The 19,624-nt window shown below is 44.3% G+C and overlaps 1 protein-coding gene across 1 annotated transcript; it reads right to left on the bottom strand.

The window, feature by feature from the left end:
- Window positions 1-1,390: 1,390 nt before the first annotated feature.
- LOC147414538 (uncharacterized) lies at window positions 1,391-10,329 on the bottom strand. The gene is made up of 7 exons (XM_086472563.1): window positions 10,292-10,329; window positions 9,372-9,511; window positions 8,692-8,772; window positions 6,747-6,837; window positions 5,069-5,255; window positions 4,072-4,169; window positions 1,391-1,704 (listed from the first exon to the last, which is right to left on the bottom strand). Exons 1-7 carry the CDS (start codon window positions 10,322-10,324, stop codon window positions 1,576-1,578), a joined length of 759 nt encoding a protein of 252 aa, XP_086328689.1. The 5' UTR covers window positions 10,325-10,329; the 3' UTR covers window positions 1,391-1,575.
- Window positions 10,330-19,624: the final 9,295 nt, after the last annotated feature.

The raw sequence follows: 19,624 nt of genomic DNA, 5'->3' as shown, positions 1-19,624 counted from the left end.
AGAACCATTCTGCACAGCTTTCAAAACTCACCCTGTGGATGAGGACAACTGCATTTGACAATGCCACATGCTAGAAGTATAACTTTATACCTCCAAACTGTGGAAAAAAAATGCTCAAGTGATTAGTGCTCAAAAAAAAGTTTGATGCTTTCCTCCTCCACCATTAACATTTATTTTGCTTACTCACAAATATTAGATACCTTTTTGCACTTAAAATACTTCCATTATACACGCTATTCTTCCTATTTTCATCTGTCAAGTTTACCGGCAATGCAAGCTTGCATCACTCCTCTTTCCCTCTTCCATCTCTGTTCAGAACATTATCCAGCTTCAATTTCCAAGTGAGTCAAGAACGAAACAAGGGAAACCTGACACAAATGTCTACAGCCAGGCCAGGAAGCCCGTACTTCTGGAGCTTTCCCCTCCCTCCTGCTTAACAGATGAGTAACCCTGAACACCCCGTACGCTTTGAGGCCAAGTTATTTATTCAGCTACAACAACACAAAACTGTGCTAACCAACCAAGGGAGGTACAAGTCCCGAGCGAGCCCCAGCCCTAGCCCCGGTGAGATGCGTCAGCATTTTTATGAAGCTACAGCAGCTGTACAAGGTTAGAAATAGTTTTCCTGTTTCTAAGTACGTGATGGTTTCCACTCAATTCTCCCACCACAATGCCCCAAAGGCACAGATTTACAACTTCCAGCTAAATGTAGTTCTAGTGACGTTAACTCCGTTGAACTTCTGCGGAATGGAGTTACAAACAAGTTCCGGATCGCATCTCACGAGGTGTCCCCTCTGCAGGTACACTCCCAACTGGGAGCGGTCTCCTGCCATTCCAGGCTCGCTCTCTGAAGCGACCCAACATTTCTGCCTTGTGAACTGGGACTCTGCGCACTCAAGTTTCCTTTCAGCACGTCAAACACCAGAGCTCTTCAAACACCTCACTCCAAGTAACTGCTTCTGATGAATTCTTCTTTTGATACTGCAGGACAACTCTGACCCATCTTTCCGAACACTCTTTCCAATTCTAAACCCTCACTCCTTCCCTCATCCACAAATTTTAATTTATTATTGTGATTAACGAAAAAGTCCAAGCAGGGATTTAGCATTTTTCTTTTAAGAAATCCCTTTGCAGTAATTTAACGATAGAATTAATTTCGGTCTGCATTGGCATCCTTAGGGCTGAAAATCATAAAGACTCCCAAATCTACACATCTACTTTGATTCTATATAGTTCACAGAAAAGGATAAATTGGGAAATTCTTCAAACTAAAATACAAAGATTTTATCATATTCCCATGAACATCCACAACCACTCCTGCAACGAATGTATTCCACAAGTGTGAGAGAGATTTTGAAACTTAGTTGAAGTTAGACAGACCACAGTTTATTTAAAAAAAACATACAAACAAAAATCAAAGGCACAAAATACAAAAACATTTCAGAGCAGCCTGTCAGATTATTGAATCCATAATATTATCAAAATGTAGTAGTACATAAGCCATGGTAGGTTTAAATGTTGCAGTAAGTATAAAAAACACGTGGAAAAGCTACTTGCCATTAAATTAACCAGTAGTTACGAGTGTGCTGTGAAGGGAAGTCCATACATCACAGTTATTTGTTTCAAGCACTTCTCATATTGATTATTCAGCTTCACAGACTCCTGTACGGCATGCTTTAGATCTTCTACCTCTTCAAAAAAATCCTAGGAAAACCCAAAAATATTCACCTTAAAGTTCCTTTCAAAGACATTCTCAGTAAGAGCTAGTCAGCATTTCTGTTGTCCCCAAAGACACTTCCTATGTGTGTTTTTTTCAGGCCTTAATACATGAATGAGTTATGCAAACACAGCTACAGCGAGATACACCCATCAACTATAACCTCATGCAATAATGTAAAACTTTGCCCTGAACGCACAATGCAAACAATTCAAGTTATGTTAGAGCCTGAAATACAGACTAATTACAGGAAAGATTAATTAAGAGAAGGGGAAAAAAAGTTGATCTATCAGAGCGCTACAAAATGGCTGTCCAAAATAACGAGGGAATAATGTCAAACTCGTCTGGGCAAAACCAGAGCTACACGTGCTGAAGCCAGGCAGCAGCAGAGACCACCACACCATTTAACTCTGAAGATCTGGAAGTTGCAAAACCACGAAAAAGGGACAACAAGCAAGGACAGAGATAAGGAGGGCAAACTGAGGAGGAGGATGTTAGCATTTGAAGACAACAATCCTGAAGAGTTTAAGATGGAAAAATGGATATCATATTTAGACCCAGAAAGATATAAAATATTTTTAGACCTTAACCGCTTCGTAAATTGCTAGTATCAACTACATTTTGTTAACGAATGTCCCATTTCAGAATAGGATCTATTTACTTATGTTAAAAAGCTTGATTTTTATATTCAAAAGGATAAGCTTTATGATGCATTAAACTTAACAGAGCCTACAGGACTATCCAACAGGTTCAACTGGCTCAGATAAAAGCAATGTACAACAGAGGAGGGAATAAAAAGGAGCAGGATGTAAGGCTACACAGAACACACACAGACAGTCCGATAAGAAAGCCATAGAAACCAACTGATTTAATGTCAGCCTATGTGGTTTCACCTTCTCATATTGACCTTTTTGTGATTATACTATCCCAGAATGCACAACCCAGCAAGCAGTTCTAGGTGTACCTAATCCAGCTAGGACATAAATTCAGCTTCATAAACTTCATTTATTAAGAGTATCGATGGTCCGTGGCTTCGATGGAACTGTTTTGTCCAGCTCCTGCAACTCAAGTCTGTTCAACAATTCGGACCCTTTGCAAGTGAAGTCAGTTGCTGAGACACGCAAGGACGGCACGCAGAGCATCATCACCCAGGAGCTAGTGTCACCACCTTGGAAAGCCCTGTCCACCCGAGTAACCCTGGATCCACTTATGTCTGCCTAGAGCTGACCTGTTCTCCTGCTGACTCTTTGACTTTGTTTTTCCAAACAAACAGCTGCATTTACACATCTCAAACAGCGTACAGGGACTTAGAACTACCTGAAAAAGGGTCACTGACAAAAAGCCATAATAACCTCAGATTTATATAGTTCTCTTCTGAAAGATGAAACTTTCAGTCCCAAGTTGTCCCTATCTCCCAAACCCGGGGAATCTGCAACTCACCTTGGCTCAATGCTCTACAAGTTTCACATCTAATGAACTATCACCATGTTTTACTGTTACCCCGTCACGAAAGCCAGTACAGTATCATTTAGCTTGTGGGAAAGGACCGCAAGGTAAGAAAACAGATTCTCACCAAAAAAATATATAATATAAAAATAAATAAATAAATAAATAAATAAATAAAAAATCCAACACAAGACTCTCAGAATAAGCAAAAAAAAAATAATTAAACAAGTTTGTTGCTGAAAAGAAAACCTTAGGTCAGCACATTAAACCAAGTCCGCTATAGCCTGACCAGATCACTTCACCTTCTCAGATAATTTCAAGAATTACCAAATTTTCACACTTTCTAACACCTATCAATCTATCATGAAAACTTCAAAGCCCTCCCCTCTGCCCACCCTAAGCTCACCGTTCTGTCAGAGGCATACGTTTGGTATGTCTAAGCTCAAGAGAAAAAAGCTTCCCTCTCACTGACATCATGAAGCAATACAAGTGAACATTCAAAAAATACTTCTATTATCTCTGCAAATGGCTATTGGAAGGAATTAAGACTGTTACCAGCGGTTACAATTTTAATGACATAACAACCTGAGTCAAGTAATCTCTCATGAAGGAAACCAAATTGCCCCAAACATTAACAAAATTTTTAAAAATTCACAGCTGTTTAAAACAACAACAAAAAAAGTTAAAATCACATTATTCCTCTTCTTCAGCCACGCGGTACTGTTGGACATCAATGTTTCAAGGAGTCATTCATTTCCATTTCTTTCACAGAATGCTATAAATTCATTTTTTTTATGTATTTTGATTGATAACAGTGTATGTTCAGCCTAAAGATAAGTTTCAGTTCAGGAAGAAAAGTTAGATTTTCAAAAATCACCTATTCTTAAACTTGTCCTAAAATAAATTACCTCGTCTAATCCGGCTAATTCATTTTTTAGTGCTCTCCTTTCTGCAGACAACTTTTCATTTTCTTTCTTCAGCTTTTTAATCTCCTTCAACAATAGCTCTATATTGAAAAAAAAAAAAATAGACTTCAACCATTACAGTCAACCTCCCCCTCACATGAATCACATTACAGCTAAAGAGCTGCCTACATTTTGTGATATTAGAAAATTACAGTTCAGCTTTTTAAAGTACCTTTTTCATAAAGGGATTTATTCTCAAGAATCAGCCCAGCGCCTCCCAGGTACAATGAAAGACAAGAGGATCTGTCAACTGGATAATCTGAACCTGCCAGATTCTTAGAATGTGGGATGATTTGTCTTTAAAACCCACAAAACAACATCCAGGCCTTGATGACCTTTTCCCGACTTAGGAGAGGGTCACACCAGCCCTTGCTGACAGCCCATTTCCTGAAAACTATGCCTACATCCTGTGATCGCTTCAAGCTCTTCTTTACGCTTTGAAGCAGAGCAGGATTGCACCTTAACTTGCGGATTTACTCATGTGAGGAAGAACATGCTCAAACCAGTATTGTCTGGGTTTGTCCCACATTTTACGGCTAAAACCAGGCCCTTCTGTGTATCAGTGTCTGAAAACCAAAGAATGGAGCAGCAAACATTATCACCAAGAGATCTGCATAGACACAGCTTACTAGAATAAATAATAAGGAGCACTAAACACAGCCATGCACTCCCACCCATGGTCACACCGATGTCAGAAAAAGGGAAAAGCAGCACACACTTATTTTGATCACAAACAAAGGCAGGGCTGGATCCATAGGTAAGGACACTGACTACGAGATGCCATTTTATGTAACAGGTTTTCAAAAACAAAAAACACTTTAGATACTGCTGGTTGAAGTAGAAGAAATAACCTGGAGTGTGCCTCTGGATCAGAAATACCATGCATCCCCTGCAGTGGGCATACTGGAAGGAATACCACCAGAATTAACCACGCCATTACCTAAATATTTACTGCAACAGGATTCCTTCTGTTTAGAAATGTCCCTGCAAGATGTTACTTCTCCATCTGGGGTTCGACTTCTTTTTCCAGCAACAGTGCTAGTTTTCCAAGAAACCTTTTTACATTCCAGTTGCTCAATTCTTTGCCTCTGCTCTCGAAGATTATGCTCTAGCTCATTGATTTTAATCTGTCAAGAAACTAAAACTTTTTCAAAATGCATAGAACACAGTTCAATTAAATATAACTGGAAACACATCCCAAATGCAAACCTAGCGCTTTCAGCTGGTGACTTAACACTACATTCATCCAAAGGGTCTGAAAGGAGACAAGAACACAGCAAGTGAAGCTCTGCACACATCAGAAGGGTTTCAGAAAGTCTCGTTACTGGGCACATGCTCACAAGGCGGTATGAATGTACACACACAGAGACACTAAACCCTGCCGCAAGACAAAGCAAACTTTTAGGGCAGCAATTGCCAGCTTCTAACAAAAAAGGACATATAACCCAAATCAACATGGATATTAGCTTACCCACAAATAAAGCACATGTTCCAGACTCCTAGGAGGAAATAATTAGACCAGCCAGCTGTAACGCCCAGACAAAGAGGCAATACCCACTTGAACCTTCCTGAACCACTCCTGGCCACACAGCCCCACCTTTACTCCAGTCAGGATGCCAGTCTCTGCGCACATCAAGCCAACAGATCTTGCTACCTGGCAGAAGACAATTTGCCTTCGTTTGGCTAGCTTACTGCTGAATTTCCGAAATAACTCAGCTCACGACACATACAGAAGACACCAGGGCTGGTGCAGAAGTCAGAAGATGCACATTGGAAGAAGAGGTACATAAGTGGGGAAGGAAACGTCGTGGTTTAACCCTAGCCAGCAAATAAACACCACGCAGCCACTTGCTCACTCCTCCCCCCGTCCCAATGTGGCCTGACATAAGAACAATTTAATAACTAAAATAAATACTGTATAATAGTGAACATAATAATATATATATATAATATAATAAAACATACAATAATAATTCTAATAATTGTAATGAAGAGGAAGATAACAAAAAGAGAGAGAAGGAAATGGCAAGAAAAGACAAGTGATGCACAATGCAATTGCTCACCACCCGCTGACCGATGCCCCAGCAGCGATCTGCCTCCCCAGCCAACGACCCCCAGTTTTAGCCCGGGCGTGACGTTCTATGGTGTGGAATATCCCTCTGGCTGGTTTGGGTCAGCTGTCCTGGCCGTGCTCCCCCCCAGCCTCTTGTGCACCCCCTCGCTGGCAGAGCAGGGGAAACTGAAAAGTCCTTGACTTAGGATAAGCCCTGCTTAACAGCAACTAAAACATCAGTGTGTTATCAGTGCTACGCTCACACTAAATCCAGAACACAGCACTGCACCAGCTACTGGGAAGAAAATTAACTCTATCCCAGCTGAAACCAGGACAAGAAAAAGGCAAGGAAAGGGGAGACACGTCCAGTTACAGACATAGCAGTGACAGAGCTCACTTTCAAAGGGAACTACAGACTACTCTCCATTATCTCAACGGCATGGGAAACAAAAGTAAGTACAAAGAAAAAACATGGTCTCATTTTACAAAGGTAAGAATTACTTTCCAGTCTCCCTAAAAGCTTATGTTTGGCTATTTGATACCATCTCCTACAAATTCTACTTACGGTGAGATTTTTAATTGCTTCACTTTGCTCCTGATTTGTTTTGATTTCTTTAACGTAACGTTTCTGTAGCTCATTATACATCTGAAGTAGTCTAAAACAGAAGAAATGCATAAATTGCAATAAAATAGGAAAGCAAACAAAACATGACCTTTATGATAAAAGTATTACAGCCGCTCCATAGAAGTCACTGGGACTGCAGAGACTTGTAACAGAAATGTTCAAGATGGGGGTGAATAAGCGTGACTGGCAACACAGAAAGAGAAAGCACCAGAAAAACCAACACAGCAGAGTTAAAGGAATGGTCTGTATCGATGGCAAAGCCTCACTTTCACTCAGCCAGACTGGGGACCCTGTTGTTTGTGCCCAGTCCACATGGCCACGCTCTGATTAAACCTCAGTACAAACGCCTCACTGAGGGAAGGCCTACACCCTAACAACAGCAGGGTGGCAGCGGCCTTGCAGCGTGTCCCCTACACCATTCCCTTCCCCACTGGCAACACAAACAGCAACAGACCACTCCTAAAGGACATAAAAAAAGTTTGTCCAGAAATTAGTTTCTTGCCACCAGTCAAGCACCCGCGATGAGGAGTCATAAGGCAGCAGCCCCAGTTCTCTGTGTCGCATGAAACGCCTCATCACTTCTGAGTATGTGAGTGTGAGGACATGGGTGAATGAAATCTATAAGAAAATGAGTAAAATAAACAGATTTGGGATATTATCTTTCCCTTTGATATTACCTTGCATCAAGTTCTGCCTCACTAATTTCCTGCCATATTTCACAGCATTCAGTCCACGAACATCCGGCCCGCAATGTAACTGAGGAACACGGACATTTTCCCTATTTGATCATGAATTCGAGTAAGAGCTGCCCTTCCTACCAAGCCATGACTGCGCACCACAAGCAGCATAAGCAATAAGCAATACTATAGTACAGAACAGCTCTGTAAAATAACATACAGGTGCTAGAAAAACATGTATGTGCAACCTCATACAAAGCAGGTCCAGCACTAGATTCAAAGCACAACTCGGAGTTCTTCCACACAAGTATCTCAGCAGGTGCTCAATCCCAGCCCCGAGCCAGACACCCAGCCTTCCTATGGAGTTGGCAAAGAGGGTCTGGTGTGCTGCAGCAAAGGTATTTCAAAACAAAAATAGAAGGGGTGGGGGAGAAAACCAAAAAATGGGTCCTTCTACAGCTACCTAAAGGAAAGACTAAAAACAGGGTGCTTGAATCAAAAGCAGGAGAGACTGCCCCATCTTTGTAAGATCCGCAGCCCATTTCCATAAGCGGACAAAACGGAGCCTCTGAAAGAATGGAGCAGCCTGTTTATTTTAAAATCAAGTCACAGAGGGATGGGCCAACATTTTTTGTAGCAAGCCTAGTTGTTAAAGTGTTTCGATATATATTTTCTTAAAGCAAAAATGTATCTTTTGCATCAAAAAAAGCAGTTAGAAGGGTTTCTTTCTAGTGTCAATTGGCAAACTACAGTAAGAGGTGGCTCACTTCTAAAATCAATTAGACTGAACAGTAGAATCACGTGTTTGGCTTATCTTGAAAACAGTACCAGTCTATACATTTTATATACACACAAAACTGAGCTATAATAAAAGGAGCTAAGCTCCCACAAAATAGAAAATTAAGTAATTTAGGTTAAACATCTACAAAAAAGATTGCATGTGTGCATGGACGCATGAAGGAGCTTCCTTGGCTCATTCAATCTTTCTCAATGAAAGATCTGAGAAAGAAATCAATTTTGTTCTTTGTTTAGTGCTACTTTCAAGTTTAACCTAAGATTTAGTATTTCTTCTTTTTTGTTGTTTCAAAGGCCGAAAGCCGCTTCCACCACAGTCAACAAAAATTCAACTGACTTCACCATGAACAACATATTCTGCCCTACAGGGAAGAATATTTAATTCTGTGAAGAAGCAGTTTCCAAGAACTCACCTGACACTGTCACCTTCTAGAATAAGATCCTTGCTGTATCCACCCTTATGCCACAAATGGGTTTCTGTTTGAACTTGAACACTTAATCAAAAAAAAAACACAACAGCTTAATAAAATTAGATTTTATAATTTTAATTGCATCAAACAAAGCAACCGAAAAAGGCTACATCACTTTTCGGTTTGATTTTACAGTAGAGGTTTCCATACACGATCATAAACACACCAGAATTTCAACTTGAAAATTTTTGCTAACAGGTACTTAAACCCTGGCAGGACACTCTCCAAAACTGGCACTATCGTTTTTCAGGTGTTAAGGTCCCAGTTTCCAAATCTCTTAAACACCACTGATGCAATTTAGCTATCCCACCACTGCCTGGTAGAAAAACAGTCTAAAACTCATTGCAGTTAGAAGAGATGGCACGTTGGGTAGGCAGGGGTATGACGTATTGCTATTACAACTGTCCCTCTCACTACAGCAATGAATTCTGCACAAGCTGCCCCAGCCACCCTCCATTCCCTCACGTGCCTCCAGCATTCTCTGTACCCACCAGCTTGTTCACAGGCGGCCTCTCAAAACATGCCCACCAGAAAAGGCCTAATTCATCTGAAGAATATCAAAGTAAAAGTCCTGAAACATTGTACTTCTTTTGAAGCAAAAAGAAATGTTTGTCAATTCTTACTCTCTGCTTGTGACATAGTCATGCATTAACTGCTGCAGGTACAGTTTTTCTTGGATCTGACCCAGATTCTTTTCTAGATCCTTATTTTTTATGTGTAGTTTTTTCAACTTCTTGACTAACTGTTCATTTTCACCATTGAGCTGAAAAGGAAGAGAATTAAAAAAGAAAAATCAAGCAACACTTTCAGATGACATTAATTAAGCTGATAACATTTCAGAGTAAAATTCCCTCGCAAAAGTTTTATGTTTATCTTAAACTATACAAATATATAAAGGAAAATGGTAGGAAAAACAATTGGCTTCAAACTTTATGAAGAATTGACTAAAACACAGCTTCCTTATCATGTAGATTAAAAGCTTCTAATTTCATAATTCATTACTGAACGATAACGCAAACTGGTTTTGTATTTTTAAAAAAATAAATCCCAGAAGGACAAAACATATGAGCTTTCAGTGATACTTCTAAACATCAGCTCTGCAGCTCAGCTCGGGGTGATTTTTGCATTAACCTCACTGAAGCTGAAAGACTAAACTACAGCCGCACCAGCGGAACTTCTTGCGCGCATCCTGGCTGAACCCTGCCCAGCGGCACGAAATCACGCCTTATCGCCCAAAATGCACCAAATGTGACTAACTAGCGCGCCCTGACCTACGGGGCATCCGGTAAAACCGACGCTATCGACCGATAACCAGTCAGGAGAGGGAAGATCAGCAACCGCAGCTGCTGTAAGCGTGAGCTCTGCCCCGAAAAGCGAAGGCAAACCCAGCCGAGCCGAGAGCCGCCCTGCCCGAGCGACCCTGGCCGCTCTCGCCGGGCCGGGCCGGGCCTGGGCGGAGGGGCCTTCCGCGCGGCTTCCGAGAGCCGGGGCGTGCCCCGGGCGGCGACCCTGCGGGCCGGCCCGGCCAGGGGTACCTACTCACTTGGAGGCACTTGTGGACGGAGGGCAGGGCCATGGCGGCGGGCGCCCTGCTCGCGCAGGCCGCAGAGGCACGGCGCCGCGGAAGGCCCCCGCCAGCTGCCCTGTCCGCTGCCTGTCACCACCGCTCGCCTCGCAGCTCTCAGGCAGGCGCCTCGGCCAGCACGGCCCACCCGATTAGGCTCCGAACAGCGGGCGTCATATGCGAACGACAGCGCCGGCGAAGGGCCCTGGCTACCCACCCGCCCCCGTTGCCGGGCAACCGGCAGCAAGCGGTGTGCCGGCCGTCCCGCCGGGGCCTGCGGGAGCGCGGAGGCGGCGGCCCCGCGCCGGGCGGGTCTCCTCCCTCCGCTCGGGAGCGGCACGGCCGGGGGCGAGGCAGGATCAGCCTGACTGTGGGAGGGAGGGAGGGAGGGAGCGAGGCGGGACTCCTGATGCCGCTGGCGGGGGCTCCGGGATCAGCCTGACTGTGGCTGTGAGCCTCCGCCTCCGCAGCCAGCGTGAGAAGGCCCGGCCGCAGCTTGTCGGTTTTGAAGTGGCTTTAGTTTCATTCGCAGTTTTACTTTCTGTGACTAAAGATCCCGAGCGCACAGGACGGAGCGTACTGCCCACGGCAGCTCTGCTCGGACACACTCGTACATCGACACACCCCGCGTCACGTAGCTCTGCAAAAGCGTGTTCTGCCTCTCCCGCTCCCCCCACGACAGAAGCCACGGTACAGGCTGTTCGAGGAACACCCGCCGAGGCAGGACACAACATCACCGCGGGTTTGTTGTAGCCTTAGTGTTGATGGTACTTGGTATTTCTGCTATTTGCTGGGTCTTTGGTTTCTTTACTTCGCACAAATTTCTGGCAGACCAGGCCGGAGGGCATCCAGGCAAGACAAAAGCATTCCAACCTCATGACGGGCCACCAAAAGAAGGCACTCACCAGCCACAAGATCACCCATTGCAGCAAGACTGACCCAAAGCAGTGATTATGGCCTGCTGCTCTCAGCAGCCTCTGTTCTCGGCAGTTCAAAACCTTTCCTGTTTCTCTCCCGTTCTCTAAGTCTCAAACCTCAGTCTGCATCTCCTGTCTTTTTGCCACCACCCACATCGCATGTTGCTTTTTGGCTGGTTTTTTTCGGTCTAAAATGTTGCCAGATGTCACCTGCCTCTCCAGCTTAGCCCACCTGATTGCAGAGCCCGGCAGTTTTTGCAAGGAACCGTTCCCAGGGAGATGACAGCAGCTCCCCACTGCCTGCCGGGGGTCTGTCACTCCCCCAGCCCCTGGTACGAGACACTCGGGTCACTGCTCTGCAGGCAGGAGCTGTAACTGTAACCGGAGGAAGGGAGGTGGCACCCACCTCCAGCTCCAGGGCACAGCCCCAGCACCTCTCCTCCACGGCCATCATCCCCAATCCTCCCGGGCCAAGCCCTTCCACTGCGCCCAGGGCGCACAGTGCAAGGCAAAAGCCGCTGGGCTGAGCTGAGCACCCGCAGGATCCAAGCTGTGAGAGTGCAGGGGAGGGAACGACGTGCCCAGGCTGCTAACTGCTGCCAGAAATCCCCTGTCTGATGATTTCTGTACTGGTTCCCTAACTGCAGAAGCAGCCACACCTGGGGCCCATGACAAGTCACCTGGTCCCTGAACAGCCTGGCAACAAAACTGCTACTTTAATCACCCACTGACATGGACTAAATCAGCAACTGACAGTTCACAGTACAAAACCCAGGAAGTTCTTGATACAAATACAGATGGGTGAAACTGGCTACAGTAGGAGCCAAAAAAAAAAAAAAAACCAACCCAAAATAAAACTGGGAGGTGTAATAGCAGCCAGGAACACAACAGTGCTGCAGAAAAAGGGAAATTCCATTTCCAGATGGAGTAGTAATATCCTGAGATGTAATCACTCAGTTCTATTCTGCTTTATCCAGCACAAACAAGATCTCAGGTGAAGTCCTGAGGAGTCCAGAAAACAGAAATAAAAATTACATGAGGAAGAAAATACAGCATATCAGGAAGGGACTAAACTGTGTTTAGTCTAGAAAACTGAGACTGCCAAGAACCATTTAACTGACTTGGTCTTTATCTTTGCAAAGTTACGGTAGTAACTTTCCCATGTCCTCTAGAGGAGGATGAGCAGAAATAAAGTTACTTTCTAACAAAGATTATTTCAGTTGGATGACAGGGAAAATCTTCTTAATACCAAATAAGAAACCTGCACATAGTTCTCCCTCACTAGAGGTGTTAACAAACTGATCAGAGAATGATCAGGCATGACTTTGGATACAGGTGTATCTAACATGCACAGTACGCTGGCATACAGCAAGTAGACAAAAAGACCATTTTAAATCCCCCTTTAGGCCAACATTTCAACAATTCTATGTTACTAATTTAGGACATGTTCTGGTATAATAGTAATTCCGATATTTTGCAAAACTTTGTAAAATGCCTACTTCAGAAATCATTTTTCCAGTGACAAAGGGAAGCTGTAGTGTAAGACAGCGTCGTGGAGAAAGATCAGCAGAGCAGAGTCCAGCATACCCTACATACCACCCCACTGCAGACAGCATGAGTAGGAGAACCATGTCTTCCTCAATACTGGGAATGTCAGGAGAAGTCATAATGGCTTAATACCGTACAAGGCAAGGCCACTGGAACATCAAGGAACAGTGTTTCATACAGAACGTGCAAGGCTTGCTAGGACTTGCGTTCCTACGGCACCCAGCTGTTTGTGTCTGGTTTGGGGTTTTTTAAATCCTATGGGTGGAGCAGCAAAACAAAAAGAGGAGGAAGCACAGATGGATTAATTCAGGGCTTCTGCAGAAACTCGAGCAGGCATGGAAGGGGCAGCACTGGGCAGCACTCAGAGAACAACCTGAAGAGGTCAGCAGTAGCAGAGAAAGCCAGCCCACGACACGTCTTGGGTCCTTCTCAGGTGTGAAACCTGCAGACCCTCTTTCCCCAGGTCTTCTACAAACACAACAACTAGTTCTGGGCACACTGCTGCTCTCCTGCTTACGCAGGGGCTGACAAGGATGCAGCAGCTATGCACCATTTTTAAGATCCAAATATTTTCAGAACTCAAAAATGGTTACCAGTAGAACATCTTCTCTATTCTACAGGCTCGAAAATGACACACAGAGAAGTTGGGAAATGAGCCAGCAGAGCTGAAAGGGAAACAAGAATTCCCGATTTCTGACCTACAAACTGAGACGCACAGCCTCCCTCTGTCCTGCTTTTCCATGGCTAGCACAGGACTTGAAGATAGAGTGAGAAAGCAGACAACAGCCAGGTTTCTCAGCTATGCAGCCAGACCTGCGAGAAGTTTGTGTAAGAGTCAGATTTTATCAAACAAGTGCTGATCCAAGTAACACAAAAAAAGCCCTGCTTGCATCTTCAAACTCTTGGAACAAGCTACAGCTGAAGCTCTTGTAGGTTTTATCATGCACATTACGACCAAACATTTTCAAAAGTGGTCACTGATTTTGAGTGGCTTCACTTCAAAACGAGCTTCTGTTCTTCCAAATTAAAGATACTCAACAGATCTGTAAAAATGGCTCGAGGCTGGGTAGCACTGAGCATCAGATTTCGAAGCATCCAAAACTCAAAAGATAACATTAGCCTGCACGTATTCACGAACTGCAGTCTATACAAATGACAAAGGACTTCTGTGCACTTGATTAGGAAACATGTTCATTTTCCAGAGATACTAACAATACATGATTTATAAAACGTCTCTGTGGCAGTAAGTGTATGAAATGCCACTAAAGTATTTACTTTCCTGTTAACAATTATGGTAGAAACATTTCCCTACACTATTACAAACAACAGCTGGTTTGTTGAACACATTCTTTTTTCCTTGCCTTTCTGTTTCTAACTCAGCCTGGTATGAACAGAAACACGTTTCATGTTGGCACACACGAATGAAAACGCCATCGATTCCAGCGGTGCTGAGCCTGCTACTTACTGCCAAACAGCAGGAATGTGACCCATAGCACTTTTTTTCAGCTACATGTGCACCAAAATCATTGATTTAATTTGTCAGAAAATATATGAGCACAGAATTATTGGGTGCAACCCTGTAACAACTCCAAGCGTAGCCTTTTTTCCACACAGACTAAAGGGCAGTCTGTGTCCTTTCGATCCTCAGAGACCTAAAATTCTCCTGTGAAAATCTTTTGTAAAAACACATAAAAACTTCTCCTGCCCCAAATTAATCTCTTTTGTTCCACCCACCAGCTGTGTCAGCAATGACTCCTGAGTCCCTTTCAGGGTCGAAGGCAGCAACGCTCACGCGGTCTTTCTGCCCGTTACGTTCTTTGGCACAATCAGTGCTGCCAATCTCACAAACGCCAGCTGAAAAATCATGGAACAATCTTGAACAAAATGACCAACATGGGAAAAAGGCCCTTTCTCCATTTTGTTTTGAGCTTCAGTCAGGAAGTAATAATCCCATTTGTGTTCAGGAGCCTCCACTGAAACAGGGAGAAGCAGTCTCGCTTTCCCAAGCCTTGGCACAACCACAGAGGACAGCTAAATACAAAAATTCAGAATCCAGTTCAAAACATGAACATTTCCTGCATATCAAGAGGAAAAGCACCAAGACCTGATTGTATTTAAGACAACGGCAGAATTAGAAACAAGAAACTTTTTCTCATAATATAGAAGACGAAATCAATCTAATCTTAAAGCTGACAAAACCGAACAGAGGTAATACTCATTACACCAAGTTAGGCTACAGGGATCCCTGCCACTGCACACTGACAAGAAGTTCTGAATCACCTTCAGGGACAGAAACATCAGGTTGTAATGCCAGTTTGGTTTTGGGGGGGTGGGGTATTATTTTTAGTTTTCAGTTGACAATGTTGCAAAAAACAATATTGGCATGCATGTGGCAGGGACAGTCTGCCGCTCCTCCCTCCACGGCCAGCGAAAAAGACCTTTATCATGTGTTATTCTACACCCACAGACATGGCCTAGGAAAAAGAGTAATAGCCTGGGACCACATTACCTTGCCCACAGAACTCCCTCCAGAGATGAAAAACATCTCTGAGTGGAGAATGAAGGGCACCTGCACCCCAGGAAATCTCTCGCAGCCATACCTCCTGGAAGGGAAAATTTCCCGGGATTACAGAGCCATTCTGAAAACTCCAGAAAACACTGGAGGTTGCCAGTAGAGCTGTCTGTCAGATCTTGAAGCCAAAAATCTCAATTTCCACATTAACCAGCCCCCAGGGTAGATCTGAAGGGAGACTCCTGCACTGCATGTTTGAGACTATCTTCCGGTTAGTTCGTGGCAGGAGGGAAAATGCAGAGGGTGTCCAAGCAGCGATCCCTGCGCCTCCCAAACATAGAGAAGAATGGTGGTCAGAATATGAATCTGCGTGACAGAAAGTAAACACAAGAAACATCTACTACACCACATAGAATAGAACAGTGCATCAATCAAGCGTTATGTCACTAATGAGTCATTAGCGAGCATGATGAAAAACAGTGCCAGCGTTAGTAATTCCAGTTTGTCTCTGATGAAGCAGGAGTGGGATCAGCACAGCTCTTCTCGGCAGCCCAGCAAGAAGAGAGAGCATCTCTTTATGGTTTACCTTCCCTTCTTGTACACCCAAAAGGCAAAATAAAAAAATGGGCCAAACATCCTCTTTTACCAGCTATAAAATCTCTCACTGCAACATTACAACTGCAGTTAACTACTACAATATTGTAGCAGTTTGCAGAAACAAAAAGCTTGTCATCTAGGTTACCCCTTAAAGGCAGACTCAAACTTCATTCCTTGTGAGATACTGATGAAAGCTCCAGGGAAAAGGGCTAGAGACAGTAAACAACAATTTTATATGACTAATCCAATATAATCCTATGCTGGGTAAAAAGACCATCTGCATGGATTCCCACTGAAGTGCTTTAATAACAGCGCAGCAAGCCTCTGGCTGTCATGCTGAGGATGTGCTCTGTCGCACTCAGGCTAGTAATGCCAAAAGATTACTTCCTTTTTCTTCTTTTCACCTTCTGTTTTTATTAAAGCTGTTAGCCACTTGCTCTCCCATTTAATTCCCTATTAAGAGATCATCCATCCAACCCGTGAAGTGGCCAGGATCCCCACCAGAAGACATCTGCGGATCCCACGCTGATGGCCAGCGAGCTACAGAGAGGTCACCCTCCCTCCACCAAAACTACAGCCGACCTTGCTGCGCCACTGCGGCGTGCAGTTACTGTCCCCGAGAAGGGCCAGCTGTCCGCTGAGGCGCAACCACACCGATTCCAGCAGCAGCAGCTCCCCCTCTGAGTGGCCCTGCTTTCTGCGTCGCGGAGCAAGCACCCCGCCACAGGGATGCCCAGGTGGCATGCAGAGCAGCCGTGCCGAGGAACGCCGTGCAGCGGTTTGGGACAGGAAGGGGGCTGCCACCTCCAGCTGAGCCACACCTAAGTCAGTAAGGGCTTCCCACCCTGGGAGAGAAGGAAATCCACAATTACAATCCGTTTTTCTGCTCTGAGGTCAGAGGGAGCGGGTTTTCCCCTCTGCTGAGGGTTCTGTCCCAGTGGAGGAAGTCTGACCTCTACATGAATCTGGTCAGGGCTCAGGAGTACTCAGACAGATGAAGCACCCGAGAAACACTAGTATTTCAGGCTCATCCAGGACGAGCCTATTCCAAGCAGACGAGATTAAACACGTGGTGTGTGTGTAGGTTACGAAAGGCATGTGAGAGGAACTGGCGAGCGTCTGGGGTTATGAAAGATCAGAGGTTACGAAAGACCTTGGCAGTTATGAAAGACAAGCCAATCCGATCCAGCAAGGCAGAGAGCAGCTCGGAGGTGAATAGACGTTCAAAAGCAGCCAGCAGCTCCCGGCAGGAAGCTCACACTGCCTGGCAGGTCTAGGCTAAGGACGGCTTGAAAAAACTTCAGAACAGTAATGAGAAAACAGCCATCCCTGACTCAGAGAACGATGAAGAGAAATACTGCATCTGTTTATAGGCCTTACAGGCAGCTGTATTCTTTTTTGCAATGTATTTTGAATCACCTTAAAATACTTGCCACAGACACTGATTTTCTAAGAAGCATTATTTCCTGGCTTTTTAGTTCTGTTTTATAATCTTCTACATGCACGAGCCACATAGCTGGAATGAATCTGTAAAAACCAAGGCTTCATTTGGACAATATTTTAGCCTCTCAAGTTCAGCCTTTAGTGATCATTTTACTAATATTCTATCACCAGGACAAAGACAAGGTTGGGGAAATTTTACTGAGCCAGATGGAGTCGCTTATTTTCCAAACACCACTCAAACATGACTCAGAAAGAGGACTCACTCCTGCTTAGAAAAATACTGAGAGCACTCCCTCCCTTTCCAACAGCATTTCTCCATGCCAGTGATTCTCTACAATTACCTTCAGTGAGGATATTTCTGCATCCCGCCTACTACACTACCACTCACACTGCCCTGTTTTTAAAACATGAGTTAAACAGACCTTTCAAATGCCCCTCTGGCAGCCTAATGGCAACAAACCTCCACACACCGCAGCAGACCCAAGACACTTGGGAGGAAACCATCTGCTCTACATCAGAGTAGTATCTAGCCGGTTTCAGCAAATGGTATAGACTGTTCTACTGTTGCCCAGTTCAGGAACTAAAACTTGCTCTTTCAAGGAAAAACACAGAAAACACTTTTATCGTGGTCTGAGATGCTTCCTAGAATGCAAAGCCATGGTTAGCTGTAGATTTTCTTATTTCCCAAAGTTAAAGCTGTTTTTACCACATCTGACCAGTAAATACCTTTACCTGTCTGCCCCAGCAGAGAAACTCCCCAGCCACATCAAGCTATGCTGAGCATGGCATCAATAAAAAGCACAAATTCTAAACCTGGAAGAAACAGATTAAGGAAGAATCCAGAGCAATTCTGTTCCATACTATTCCAAATTACATTACATGTTTGCAGGGTTATTGCACTTAATTCAACCAGTCTTACACGAGGACAAAGCAGATCTTTGGAGGAAATTTTTCAGAGGACAAAGCAGATATTCAGAGGAAATAATTCAGAGGAAACAAGTGACTGAGAATAATCAGTCAGGTGAAGGACTGGCAAACATTTGGTGAGGATTTCTTCAAGCAAAACTTCCTAATTTCATACTTTAAACAAACTTCTAAACTTTGGGTATTAGTTAATTCACATTCTCAGGGTTTGTTACTGTTTTTTTTTCTGATTCAAAACGGGGACTAGAAAATGTTTTGCTAAGTAGGCTGACAGCCTTGCTGTCTTCGTGGTATCCACTGCCACAGTGCAGCTTGGAAATTTAAAGAATGAAGTGTAACTCTTGCACTATAATCCATGAAGTTTTGACACTTATTTCAGAAGGAAAAGGTCCAAGCCTTTACTTTAAAAGTGTCCATTATTTTTGTGAACTACATATGGCAGAAGTGTTATGTCCTTTTCATCCCAAAGTTATCTGTGTCCTATAAGATAAAACAATAAAAGAAAACAGATCTAGACTTAGGGTCTGTTAGGTTAGATAGAATACCCAAGCCTGTTAAATTTACCCTAGCCCCTAGAAAACTGACAAGTGATTTTGCGTTCACATCAGAGACCGTAAGTGGTGGTGTTATGGATTTTATTTTAATGCAAATATGGTCACCACTAAAGCATCTCTATTCTAGCCCTGAAAGGTCACCAAAAATGAAACCCTCGACCACAGCGCAGGTGCTGAAAGACAATAATAACAAATTTCATACACTCGATGTAGTTAACGCCTTTTTCAAAAAGCTACGCTGACGGACTCCATCCCTGCACTCCTTTTTGTCCCATTCAGCGCCGAGCGTGTGTCAGAGCAAGCCATTTGGAACAGCCTCGCTCTGGCAGATGAAGTGTATGTTCCCAACCCTCACTCCGTGGTTTAAGCATTACAGACTGGCTGCTCTATTGCGTAAGCACGCATTCATCCCATGCACCGCAGGCCGCCCCTTTTCTACCAGGCGGCTCTGGAACTGCTCAGCTGTCGGCCACCAGTCCCTGCCCCGCCGCCTCAAACCCATGGTAATTGGGCTTACACGGTTTCTCGAACAGTAGGTTCTTAATTCTCTTCTTCCCATCCTTGACCGATCCAAAATGACACACAAAGGCAAGGGGAAGACCCGAAGGGCAATGGATTTCTTACCATTCACTTTAATTCCCAAGCACTCATGAGCTGCTGGAATTCAGAACCCGCACTGCCTGCCCGCTCCCCAGGCCGCTGCCCTCACACTTTTTCCCTTCGCTCTCGAGATGGCCGACGCCAGCTGCCAGCTCTTCCCCCAAAGCCCCGGTAACGCTGACGGCCGGCCTCCCGCTCCCCGGGATAGCCCCGCGCA

The sequence above is a fragment of the Leptosomus discolor genome, chromosome 13 (assembly GCF_034619465.1).
Source record: "Leptosomus discolor isolate bLepDis1 chromosome 13, bLepDis1.hap2, whole genome shotgun sequence".
Taxonomy (NCBI): domain Eukaryota; kingdom Metazoa; phylum Chordata; class Aves; order Leptosomiformes; family Leptosomidae; genus Leptosomus; species Leptosomus discolor.
This window is presented reverse-complemented; position numbering and strand designations above follow the sequence as displayed.

Bases quoted from the DNA above. Each gene is read 5' to 3' on its own strand.
- LOC147414538 (XM_086472563.1), bottom strand. From the start codon at position 10,324: ATGGCCCTGCCCTCCGTCCACAAGTGCCTCCAA. The intron at 8,773-9,371 runs GTAAGAATTGAC...TTTTTGATTAAG, and splicing joins GACTATGTCACAAGCAGAGA to TGTTCAAGTTCAAACAGAAA. The intron at 4,170-5,068 runs GTAATGGCGTGG...TTTTCAATATAG, and splicing joins CTGTTGCAGTAAATATTTAG to AGCTATTGTTGAAGGAGATT.